Genomic DNA, 12,032 nt, shown 5'->3' with positions numbered 1-12,032 from the left:
ACCTCCACACAGGTCACGTCGTGTCTCTGGGCTTCATCTTCCTCTGTAAAGCAAAGAGCACTTCTGCAAGTTGCCATTTACTGAGGCTCTAGCTGAGAATCAGCTTTTGGTTCCAAACAGGTGTTCTGATTCCTCCCCAGGAATCCTGAATTACTTTGGGCAACACTTAGTCCAGTGATGCACTGGAATTAATTAAAGGGCAGCCTTTCCTCAGGTGCAGGGGCTCACACCTGTAATTCCAGCACTTTGGGAGGCTGAGGCAGGCGGATCACTTGAGGTCAGGAATTCGAGACCAGCCTGGCCAACATGGTGAAACCCCATCTCTACTAAAAATACAAAAATTAGCCAGTCATGGTGGCGTGTGCCCGTAATCCCAGCTACTCAGGAGGCTGACGCATGAGAATCCCTTGAGCCCAGGAGGTGGTGGTTGCAGTGAGCTGAGATCACGCCACTGCACTCCAGCCTGAGCAACAGAGCAAGACTCTGTCTCAACAAATAAAAATAAAATAAAATTTAAAAATGGGCCGGGCACCGTGTTTACGCCTCTAATTCCAGCACTTTGGGAAGCCGAGGTGGCTGGATCATGAGGTCAGGAGTTCAAGACCAGCCTGGCCAAGATGGTGAAACCCCGTCTCTACTAAAAATATAAAAAAATTAGCCAGGCATGGTGGCAGGTGCCTGTAATCCCAGCTACTCAGAAGGCAGAGGCAGAGAATTGCTTGAATCTGGGAGGTGGAGGTTGCAGTGAGCCAAGATCACGCCCAGCTTGGGCAACAGTACAAGACTCCATCTCAAAAAAAAAAATAAATAAATAATAAAAAATAAAAAAAAATACAGGGAAGCATTTCCTAAATACACTTTCCCTGAGAATGACAACAAAGTACCTTTATCTTGGTCAAGCCTTGGAAAGTAAATATTGAATGAGATAAAGTGTACATTATCTCATTACTTTATCTTATTTAATATTTACTTTCTCCTCCAATAACCTGGTAAGTAGACATTAATTTTTGCCATTCTACATAGGAGGAAATTGAGGTTTTAACAGAACTTTGCTCAAAGTTTGAAGCAAGATTTAAACCCAGGTCTGTCTGACTCTAAAGCTCTACTCTGCTCATTGTTCTCTCTCTCATATGAAATATTAGAGTGCAAAGTGGCAGTTCTTGGATCAATTCTGAGAAGAGACTTTCCATTAGGGCTGCCAGGATTGTCTGTGGGAAGGTCATGGACATAGAGGCCTGTGGGGCTGTGGTGTTAGGCTGAGCAGCCAGCTGTGACCAGTGGGAAGGGAGGACTGGGGAGGAGGTCTGGAGGGAGCAGGGCCTCCTGACTGCCCTGTCCTCCACTCACAGATCTGCTTTCTTCCCAGGTGTGGCTCCACAAGGCGCTGCAGCTCCCTGAACAACCTTCCCTCCAACATTCCCAGGCCTCAGACCCAGCCACCCTCAGGCTCCCGGCCTCCCTCCCAGCACAGAAGCGTCAGCTCCTGGGCATCATCCATTACTGTCCCTCGGCCATTCCGCATGACGCTGCGCGAGGCCCGGAAGAAGGCCGAGTGGCTGGGCTCACCTGCCTCCTTTGAGCAGGAGAGGCAGCGGGCCCAGAGGCAGGGCGAGGAAGAGGCCGAGTGCCACAGGCAGTTCCGGGCACAGCCTGTGCCTGCACATGTCTACCTGCCCCTCTACCAAGAGATCATGGAGCGCAGCGAGGCCCGAAGGCAGGCAGGGATCCAGAAGAGGAAGGAACTGCTCCTCTCTTCTTTGAAGCCCTTCAGCTTCCTGGAGAAGGAGGAGCAGCTAAAGGAAGCTGCTCGACAGAGAGACTTGGCTGCCACAGCTGAAGCCAAGATCTCCAAGCAGAAGGCCACCAGAAGGATTCCCAAGTCCATTCTGGAGCCAGCCCTTGGGGATAAACTCCAGGGTAAAGACATCCTTGCCACCTTGCTGCCTCCTGCCTCGGGGAACCAATCCCACCATAGGGATTTAGTCAGGGCCCAGGGATCTGCCTGGCTTGGAAATTTGCTGCTTGGGTGGACCCACTAGAGGCTGCACGCTTAGTGCAGGCCATTGGGGAGGGTTAGGTCTGTCTATACAATCAGGACCTGTATGGTGCCAGGAGTGAGAGGTCCCACAGTGTCCCCAAGGCTCGTCCTGTTGACATCTAAGTGAATGCACATGAGGGCCTCTGCACCAGCACAGGTGCAGGAATAGAGAACCAGTGAGACACCTGAGGACCAGCTTGGGCTCGTGCCACCACCAGCACACTGCCCTGAGATGCTCCCCCATGGCTCCTTCGTCCTGGTGAGGTAGTGTCAATCGCCGAAATTACCTGGGGGATGATTATTTACACATTTCAAAAAGTATAGCTCCAAATAAGGGGCTTAGGCTTTATTCACTTTTCGGTAGCATGTGCCATGCTCCAGGCACTGTGCCATGGTGAACACACAGACATGGAGTTTGTAGATATGTGAGGAAAACAGATAAAGACAAATACATACAAATGTGGCGAGTTATTTACAAGGATTAAAAGGGGAAGCATGGAAGCATATATCAGAGGGACCTAACCCGGGGATTGGTGAAGCAAGGGAGCAGTTAGGGAAGGTCCCCTGAGAAAGTGGGCCCTGGGGCTGAACTGAAGGAGGGGCGAAGAGGGAGGAGAAGTGGAGCAGGCAGAATGTGGCATGGAGGGGAGAGAAAGCAGAGCATCTGCAAGGGATGGAAAGGTAGAGGGCTGAGAGAAGAGGGAGTGGGAAGGAAGAGGCAGGCATGGGCCAGACATGAGGAGCTTTGCAAGCCACGTTGGCGAGTCTGGACTTCATCCCAAGGGCACAGGGGAGCCACTGAGGGAATGAGGCAGGGTGGCCCATGATCAGAAATATAGTTCAGAAGGATCCTTCTGATTGCTGTATAGATAATCTGAGAGGGCAGCAAGACTGGAGGGATGTTGAGCCAAGAGGAAGCTATTTCACAATTCAGTTGAGAAATTATGCAACTGGTTGCAGGGATGAAAAAACGAGGATGGACTGGAGAGAGGTTAAAGAGGAGGAAATGACAGAACTTGTGACTGATGAGAGACACGGAGGAGTCAGTGATGTGGGCAAAGGGCCTGGGCAGCTGGGTGGATGGTAGGGCCTTTCTCTCAGATGGGGAAACCTGGGAGAGGAGCAGGTTACTGGCCCACTTCCTCTGCTTCATCTCTGAAGAAGCAAAGTGCTCAATAAGTGTAGATGGTCACTGCTTCTGCAGCCTGATTGACACAGGCAGTGGTGTTCTGGATGACATTTATTAACAAGCTCTCCAGAAAAAAAAAAAAGGAAGCTGGTTTGTAATGTTTGTTATTTTCTGTGGCATAATTACTCCTATTCAGGCCATCTGCAGGCATCTCACAGGATGTTAATGTGTCAGAATTCCTGAAAAGTTCCTAGTTGCCTCCAGTAACACTTACAGCTAGTGTGTAAAAGAGGGAAAGTTCTCCAACCCTGTAGGTTTCTTGCTTGGTCCTTTCTTACCCATCACCATCCTTTCTCCACAGAAGCTGAGCTCTTCAGGAAAATTCGCATCCAAATGAGAGCCCTGGACATGCTCCAGATGGCCTCTTCCCCTATCACCTCCTCTAGTAACCGGGCTAACCCACAGCCCCGCACAGCCACCCGAACCCAGCAGGAAAAGCTTGGGTTTCTGCACACTAACTTCAGATTCCAGCCTCGGGTGAATCCTGTGGTCCCTGACTATGAGGGCCTTTACAAGGCCTTCCAGAGAAGAGCAGCCAAAAGAAGAGAAACCCAAGAGGCCACTCGCAACAAGCCCTTCTTGCTGAGGACCGCCAACCTGCGCCACCCTCAGCGGCCCTGTGATGCTGCCACCACCGGAAGGAGGCAGGTGAGAGCCCAGGCAGCTGTGGGAGGGTCAGGGCTGCGGCCTGAAATACAGGGTGGGGCCAGGTCTTCCTGGGAAGCACTTCTCAACAAGGTTTTCCTATCTTTTTTTTAAACACCAGCTCAGTTGTAAGCAGATTCACTTTCCTATAAACTCCAGACCACAGCCCAGCCTGGGCAACAGAGACCCCATCTCTAAAAAAAAAATACAAATATTTGCCACATGTGGTGGTGTGTACCTGTAGTTCCAGCCATTCAGGAGGCTGAGGTGGGAGGACCTTCTGGCTGCAGTGAGCCAAGATGATGCCACTGTACTCCAGCCTAGGCAACAGAGTGAGACCCCATCTAAAAACAACAAAAAACAGGCCAGGCGTGGTGGCTCACGCCTTTAATCCCAGCACTTTGAGAGGCCGAGGAGGGAAGATCATCTGAGGTCAGGAGTTCGAGACCAGCATGGCCAACATGGCAAAACCCCATCTCCACTAAAAATACAAAAATTAGCTGGGTGCGGTGGCGGGCACCTGTAATCCCAGCTACTTCAGAGGCTGAGGTAGGAGAATTGCTTGAACCTGGGAGGCGGAGATTGCAGTGAGCTGAGATTGCGCCACCGCACGCCAGCCTGGACAACAAGAGTGAAAGTTCATCTCAAAAACAGAACACAACAGAAACCATAGGGACACTTCTTTTCGTCCCTTACTGTAGAAGGATTTCACAGAAATAAGTCCAAGCAGGCTTGAGAGGCAAGGAGTTGGGATCAGTTGTTGATGTCTCTATGCCAATTCCAAGGAACTCTTCTCATTTGACTAAAAATTTTAGGATTGATATCCAAGTCTTGGCTTGGTTGTGAAACTTGAGATCTCTTTATCCTTGCCTTATTCCCAGGAAAAAAAATGAAGATTCTCATTTTCAGTCCTTCAGTGAAGCTGAATCCTAGTAAAGATAGAAAATGGCTGGGCGCGGTAGTTCACAGCTGTAATCCCAGCACTTTGGGAGGCCGAGACAGGTGGATCACCTGAGATCAGGAATTCGAGACCAGCCTGACCAACATGGTGAAACCCCGTCTGTACTAAAACTGCAAAAATGTAGCTGGGCATGGTGGCTCACAACCTGTATAGTCCCAGCTACATGGGAGGCTGAGGCAGGAGAATTGCTTGAACCAGGCAGGTGGAGGTTGCAGTGAGCCGAGATTGCGCCACTGCACTCCAGCCTGGGCAAAAGAGCGAGACGAGACTCTGTCTCAAAAAAAAAAAAAAAAAAAAAGATAGAAAGTAATCACACATGCTGTCCCACCAATACCAACCTTTGTTTCTTCTAGGATTCCCCACAGCCACCAGCTACACCCCTGCCAAGGAGTCATTCTCTGAGCGGCCTTGCTTCCCTCTCTGCCAACACTCTCCCTGTGCACATCACAGATGCCACCAGGAAGAGGGAATCTGCAGTCAGGTGAGTGGTCAGGCTGCACGAGACCCATGCTCTGATTCTGGCCCCAAATGCTGGAAACCTCCCTGCCAAGGGGCCTCCTTTCCTGTTATCAGAGATACCTCAAGGGGTCAAAGGGAATTTTCTGATCAGGACTGGAACAATTGTGGTTCTCCACACCTGGTGCTTGGAGAACAGCTCGCCATCATTCAGCACATATTCATAGTGGGCTTATTCTGTGCCAGGCACAGCGTTAAGGCTGGAGATCTTAGGGAACCTACAGTTTATTATCTAGTCTGAAATACAGAAATGCAAAGAAGCAATGGCCATATTTTTTGAGTAGTGCAATGATGGGGGGTAAAGGGGACTGTGAGGGCACTGGGCAGCCTGGAGCAGGGGGGTCTTGTCTTGTGGAATAGATGTCTAAAGTGAAACTGAAGAACAAGGCAAAGCCTGGAGAGAAGGAAGGTTCCAGACAGAGAGAACATGGATAAAAGCCCATGGGTGAGAGGAAGGGAGTAGTGACGAACAAGAATTCAGAGAAGCATGCTAGCAGGTGGCTGAAGTTTCCGCAAAGATGAGACATCCATTGCATAGATTTGAGATTCTCTGAGATTCATCTTGGGAAGATGTCAGAGTCTGTTGGGCAGCAAGAGCCTGCTTATTTTTAACTCTTCAACTGTCCTGATTCTGTTATGATGTTCTCATTAAGCCAGCCCCCAGCAAGGGTTCTTCCACCAGGCTTCTGAGCTGAAGTAGGCAAGAGAGGTCATGGTGTAACAGCAGCTTAGGCCAGGGAGAGGACTAATGTCTTACTGCCTTCCCATGGGGCATGTAGGGGAGTACTCAGAACCTACTTGGATCGTTAAGCCCCACAGCAGGGATTGTAGAAAAGTATTTACGGTCCAAGGGATACTCCTTTCTTCTTCAGACTTCAGTTAGACCTACTAAATCAGGGCTAATTAATTGCTCAGTATCCTGAGGGCCCAAGAACACAGGCCTCCTGAACAAAGAGGCTGGCCTTCCTATAGAGGACATCCACATCTGCTTTCCAGCCACAGGGAATCTGACATATTAACAGATTAAATTTTCATGTCCTTCTTCCCAGTATGTCCATTTGAATATAAACATCCAAATATAAGAGTCTTGGTTGATTTTCCTTTTGGAAGAACTCAACATATTACTTTGTAGATAACTGAACAAACTAAGTGCTACAAGTTGAACCCAAATAGTCTGCACTGAGGGAGGCTCATTTCCAGTTCTCTCTGAATGTGCAGATTTGTATTCCCAAAGGACCATGAACCCAGACACCTTCCAGCCCACTGTTTACAGCAGAGTGGTCAAGGCCAGAGGCTTGGGAGTCAGAGGTCCTGGTCCAATAGGGGCTTTTCCACTGGCATGCTGGGTAGCTTTGAGCAAGGGGCTTACCTCCTTTGAGCCTCAATCACCTCCCCTATAAAAAGGGAATTTAGTATTTACCTCATAAGGCAGTTATGAGGACAATGTGAAATGTAATGGTACTTGGTTCATAATAAGGAGCTCAGTAAATGGTAGCTATTAGTATTATTTTGTATCCAGATAGGCGAAGACCTATTGAATGTTGGACTATTTAAGTAAGGATATATATATATTTTTTCGAGACAGAGTCTTGCTCTGTCGCCCATGCTGGAGTGCAGTGGCGCAATCTCAGCTCACTGCAACCTCTGCCTCCTGGGTTCAGTGATTCTCCTGCCTCAGCCTCCCAAGTAGCTGGGATTACCGGCACGTGCCACTACACCCAGCTAATTTTTTTTGTAGTTTTGGTAGAGACGGGGTTTCACCATGTTGACCAGGCTGGTCTCGAACTCCTGACCTTGTGATCAGCCCGCCTCAGCCTCCCAAAGTGCTGAGATTACAGCCATGAGCTACCGTGCCCGACCTAAGTAAGGATATTTTAACTGACGTTTCTCCAGTTCAGTAAATGCACTTCTAGGGTAGGAACTCACTGTGTCCCTAGTGCTGGAAAGGCTTCATCTGCCAGTGCATTTAATCCTAGAATTTTATTATTTTTAAAAATGGCAGTTGAGGTAAATTACATGCCCCATTCATTAAAAACACCAACTTACTTTCCAGAAAAGGTTACTAAGATTGCTTTATTTTATTTATTTATTTTTTATTATTTTTTGAGACGGAGTCTCTCACTGTCACCCAGGCTGGAGTGCAGTGGCACGATCTCGGCTCACTGCAAGCTCCGCCTCCCGGGTTCACGCCATTCTCCTGCCTCAGCCTCCCGAGTAGCTGGGACTACAGGCGCCCACCACCGCACCCGGCTAATTTTTTGTATTTTTAGTAGAGATGGGGTTTCACAGTGTTAGCCAGGATAGTCTCGATCTCCTGACCTTGTGATCTGCCCGCCTCGGCCTCCCAAAGTGCTGGGATTACAGGCATGAGCCACCATGCCCGGCTATTTTATTTTATTATTATTATTATTATTATTTTTGAGACGGAATTTGATCTGTCGCCCAGGCTGGAGTGCAGCAGTGCGATCTTGGCTTATTGCAACCTCTGCCTCCTGGGTTCAAGCGATTCTCTTGCCTCAGCCTCCCGAGTAGTTGGGATTACAGGTGCACACCACCATGCCCAGCTAATTTTTGTATTTTTAGTAGAGCTGGGGTTTCACCATATTGGCCAGGCTGGTCTTGGACTCCTGACCTCAGGTGATCCACCTGCCTTGGCCTCCCAAAGTGCTAGGACTACAAGTGTGAGCCACCACACCTGGCCTAAGATTGCTTTTCAGTATACCCAGGTTGGTAATCTATACTCTTTTTCTGCCTCCTTCCTTTAGAAGTGCACTTGAAAAAAAGAACAAAGCAGATGAGAGTATTCAGTGGCTGGAGATACACAAAAAGAAGTCTCAAGCAATGTCCAAATCTGTGACCTTGCGTGCAAAAGCCATGGATCCCCATAAAAGCCTGGAGGAAGTGTTCAAAGCAAAGCTGAAAGAGAACCGGTCGGTGTCCTCTATGTGTCAAAAGGGGTGCTTGCCTTGGGATCCAACAGACCACTGGCCTATTGCCAGAAAATGCAAAATAGAGTTATCGAGGTAGGTAGGCTCCTGTAATCACAGCAGGGTCATGATTTTCCAAGTCAGATAGGAATTTACAGTGTACACGAGAGTTACACTGCTTTACTGGAAATGAAGGGTATTCTGGATTAGAAAAGATGAAATTCTTTCTAAAAGTCTTGCTAATTCCAGGAACAATGACCGTAAAAGAGCGAAAGAATATAAGAAAGAACTGGAAGAAATGAAGAAGCGAATACAAACAAGGCCCTATCTCTTTGAACAAGTTGCCAAGGTAAAACTAAACCATCATTTGTTTTCTTTCTGCCTTAGATAAAAGGACTCTGAAAAATTACAAAACAATTTTAATATGTGGGTATTAAAATTTTCCTTGAGGCCCAGAAATTCTAATTTCATTACTACCTTCTTTTCCCAAAATAAATAGTACAATAGAGAATGCTGCTTGTGTTGATTTCATCCAAGAGTGGACTCCAAAGGCATCGATAAAGGGATATTTCACTTCCTAGAGCTTTCACTGTAGTCTACCATTCAGATTTCATCAGATTGGGCATTAGACCCCAGAGACACAGGGACCATTTGGCTCTTTCTATGCTCTGGAGCCACTGTTCACAGTGCTGGAAAGGTATCTCTCCTCTGGCAGTGCTGCTGGCCCTGGGCCTCCCCAGCCTCTAGAGCTGTGGTATATTTATAGGTCTCCAAGCATTAGGATGCCCACAAACACCCTGCAAGGCTTTCTCTAGACTAAGTGGCTTTCAGGCTGGAAGCCTGAAATTTTTTTTTCTTCTTTTATTTTGTATGCATGTGTGTGTGTGTGTGTGTGTGTGTGTGTGTGTGTTCCTTATGGAGCAGGGCTAACCCATAGGCAGTGTACCCAAAGTATCCTGGAAGAGTATCATTTTAAGATATTCTCTGTAGACTTTTAGGGATGTTGGACTCAGCTGAGATCTCCGTAAGGATGTAAGGATGCTCTGTTTCTACTGCATTAGGCTCTGTGGATCTCTTTCCTCTCCAGTTTCAGACAAGTTGGGGTTCCATAGTGACCTAGTTCCAATGGCAGGGCATTAGCTCCATCTTATAGTTAGTACATTGTCTAGGCATTTGCTGGCTCCACTTCCTCCTCCCTCCATAAATCTTTCTCCTCTCACACACATAAGCACACATGGTCTTGGATTTACTTAGCAACCTGCATTGTTCAAAATCTCATGCTTCTTTATGTTAATGTTAAGCAAGCTCACTCTTCAGATCTCAACAGATCTTTCACCTCTCTAGGAAAAATACAAAGTACTCTATGATTTTGTTCTTGAATACTTAAACAAAAAATAATATTCTGCTGGTCCACATGCAGACCATCTGTCCTTCCACTAAGAGTCTTGGTGTAGCTTATTTTCTATTTTATTTTAGTGTTCCTGATAATGGTTTGTTGCTTTAAAATCTTAGGTTTTTAGTCCATCCTTTTAAATCTGGGTCTCATTTGTCTCCCAAAAGTCTAAGTCATTGCTTTTCAAAATTGTGACTCCCAAATCAACAGTTTGGCATCTCTGGGGAGTGTTAGAAATACAGAATTACAGTCCTCATCTGACACCTACCAAATGTGAAATCTGCATTTTAACAAGGCCTCAGGTGATTTATATACACATTAAGGCTGGAAAACAAGGGTTAAATAATTTTCATGCAAATCTATGCCCCACAATAAGGGTGGTGGTGGTTGTGGCAGTATTGCAACAATACTGATTAAGTAATTTAGAACTGTCTGGTAATTCATAAGACAGCTACAACAGATTAATTTCCATCCCACAGGATCTAGCCAAGAAGGAAGCAGAACAGTGGTATCTAGACACCCTGAAGCAGGCTGGGCTGGAGGAAGACTTTGTGAGAAACAAGGGTCAAGGCACCCGGGCTGTTCAAGAGAAGGAGACCAAAGTCAAGGATTTTCCCAGGTAACCTGAAATGTTGCTGTCATTCTGCAGCTCTCTAAATTGTCATACCCAGTAATACCACTGGGAGGAAACTTTAGAATAGCCACTGGTATTTTGAGATCATAATCCTGTATTTATATAACATTAATAAGTAATCCAGAGATCTCCAAGTAACACATTTGAATTTAGAGAGTGGTGCAGTTGTGAATAAAATCTGACAAATTATATTTCGTTTTCTTCCATTTTGAAACAGATCATTTTCCAATTCCAGTTCCAATTTCATGAGCTGAAACTATTTCTACTTTATTTTTGAAGAAAAATCATGTATATTTTGACTTCTTATAAAACTATAAAACTGTTTTTCTAGCATTCCTTAAAGGTAGCTCATTAGTATCACCTTCTCCATAACCTTTTTTTTTTTTATTTTTTGTATTTTTTTTTTGAGACAGAGTCTCGCTCTGTTGCCCAGGCTGGAGTGCAGTGGCGCGATTTCTGGCTCACTGCAAGCTCCGCCTCCTGGGTTCACGCCATTCTCCTGCCTCAGCCTCCCGAATAGCTGGGACTACAGGCTCCCGCCATCACGCCTGGCTAATTTTTGTGTATTTTTAGTAGAGACGGGGTTTCACCATGTTAGCCAGGATGGTCTCGATGTCCTCACCTCGTGATCTACCCTCCTCAGCCTCCCAAAGTGCTGGGATTACAGGCGTGAGCGACCGCGCCCAGCCCTCCATAACCCATTTTGATATTGAGTCAAAGGGAGAAAATAGTATCTTATCTCCATTATTCTCAATTGTTTTGTATCTTAAATCCTAGCAGCCCCTACCCTAATTCCTATCTCAGTTTTATACCCCTAGAAATTTTCCTTTACATCCCATATAAAATAGTAATAATGTTGAGACTCTTTTTTTTTTTTGAGACGGAGTCTTGCTCCATCGCCAGGTTGGAGTGCAGTGGCGCAGTCTTGGCTCACTGCAGTCTCTGCTCACTGCAGTCTCCGCTTCCCGGGTTCAAGCGATTCTCCTGCTTCAGCCTCCTGAGTAGGTGGGACTACAGGTGCCCACTACCACGCCCAGCTATTTTTTGTATTTTTAGTAGAGATGGGGTTTCACCATGTTGGCCAGGATGGTCTCGATCTCTTGACCTCGTGATTCACCTGCCATGGCCTCCCAAAGTGCTGGGAGAGACCATTCTTAAACCTTACACAGTGCTTTAAGACTTTCTTTTTTCAGACTGGGCACGGTGGCTCACGCCTGTAATCCCAGCACTTTGAGAGGCTGAAGTGGGTGGATCGCTTGAGCCCAGGAGTTTGAGACCAGCCTGGGCAACATGGCAAAACCCTGTCTCTACAAAAAGTTAAAAAAAAAAAAAAAATTAGCTGGGTGCGGTGGCACGTGCCTATAATCCCAGCTAGTTGGGAAGCTAAGGTGGGAGGATTACTTGAGGTGGGAGGGTTGCTTCAGCTGGGCTGTCCAGGCTGCAGTGAGCTGAGATCATGCCACTGCACTCCAGCCTGGGTGAGAGTGAGACCCTGTCTGAAAAAAAAAATTTTTTTTGTTTTTCATGTTTTAATTTATTCTGCAGGTTCCAAGAAACTACAAAACTCAGCATCAGAGATCCAGAGCAGGGTTTAGAAGGATCTCTAGAACAGCCTGCAAGCCCCAGGAAGTACTGGAGGAGCTGTCTCATCAGTCACCAGAAAATCTCGTATCACTTGCTTAATCACTACACTTAAAATTACTGCTTTTGAAAAATATTAAGCAGCTAA

General features: G+C 46.8%; 1 protein-coding gene across 1 annotated transcript in view; it reads left to right on the top strand.

Annotated features, from left to right (window-relative positions):
* Positions 1 to 12,032, top strand: part of FAM161B (FAM161 centrosomal protein B) — a 16,080-nt gene extending 4,048 nt beyond the window's left edge. Inside the window, 8 exon segments of the mRNA XM_522902.7 lie at positions 1,367 to 1,917; positions 3,529 to 3,875; positions 5,187 to 5,314; positions 8,115 to 8,279; positions 8,526 to 8,625; positions 10,149 to 10,288; positions 11,849 to 11,931; positions 11,934 to 12,032. Of these exon segments, the coding sequence (XP_522902.4) occupies positions 1,367 to 1,917; positions 3,529 to 3,875; positions 5,187 to 5,314; positions 8,115 to 8,279; positions 8,526 to 8,625; positions 10,149 to 10,288; positions 11,849 to 11,931; positions 11,934 to 11,986 (1,567 nt within the window). The 3' untranslated portion in view covers positions 11,987 to 12,032.

Source organism: Pan troglodytes, chromosome 15 (assembly GCF_028858775.2).
Source record: "Pan troglodytes isolate AG18354 chromosome 15, NHGRI_mPanTro3-v2.0_pri, whole genome shotgun sequence".
Classification (NCBI taxonomy): Eukaryota; Metazoa; Chordata; class Mammalia; order Primates; family Hominidae; genus Pan; species Pan troglodytes.
Note: the sequence above shows the minus strand (reverse complement) of the source record. Positions and strands in the feature narration are given on the sequence as shown.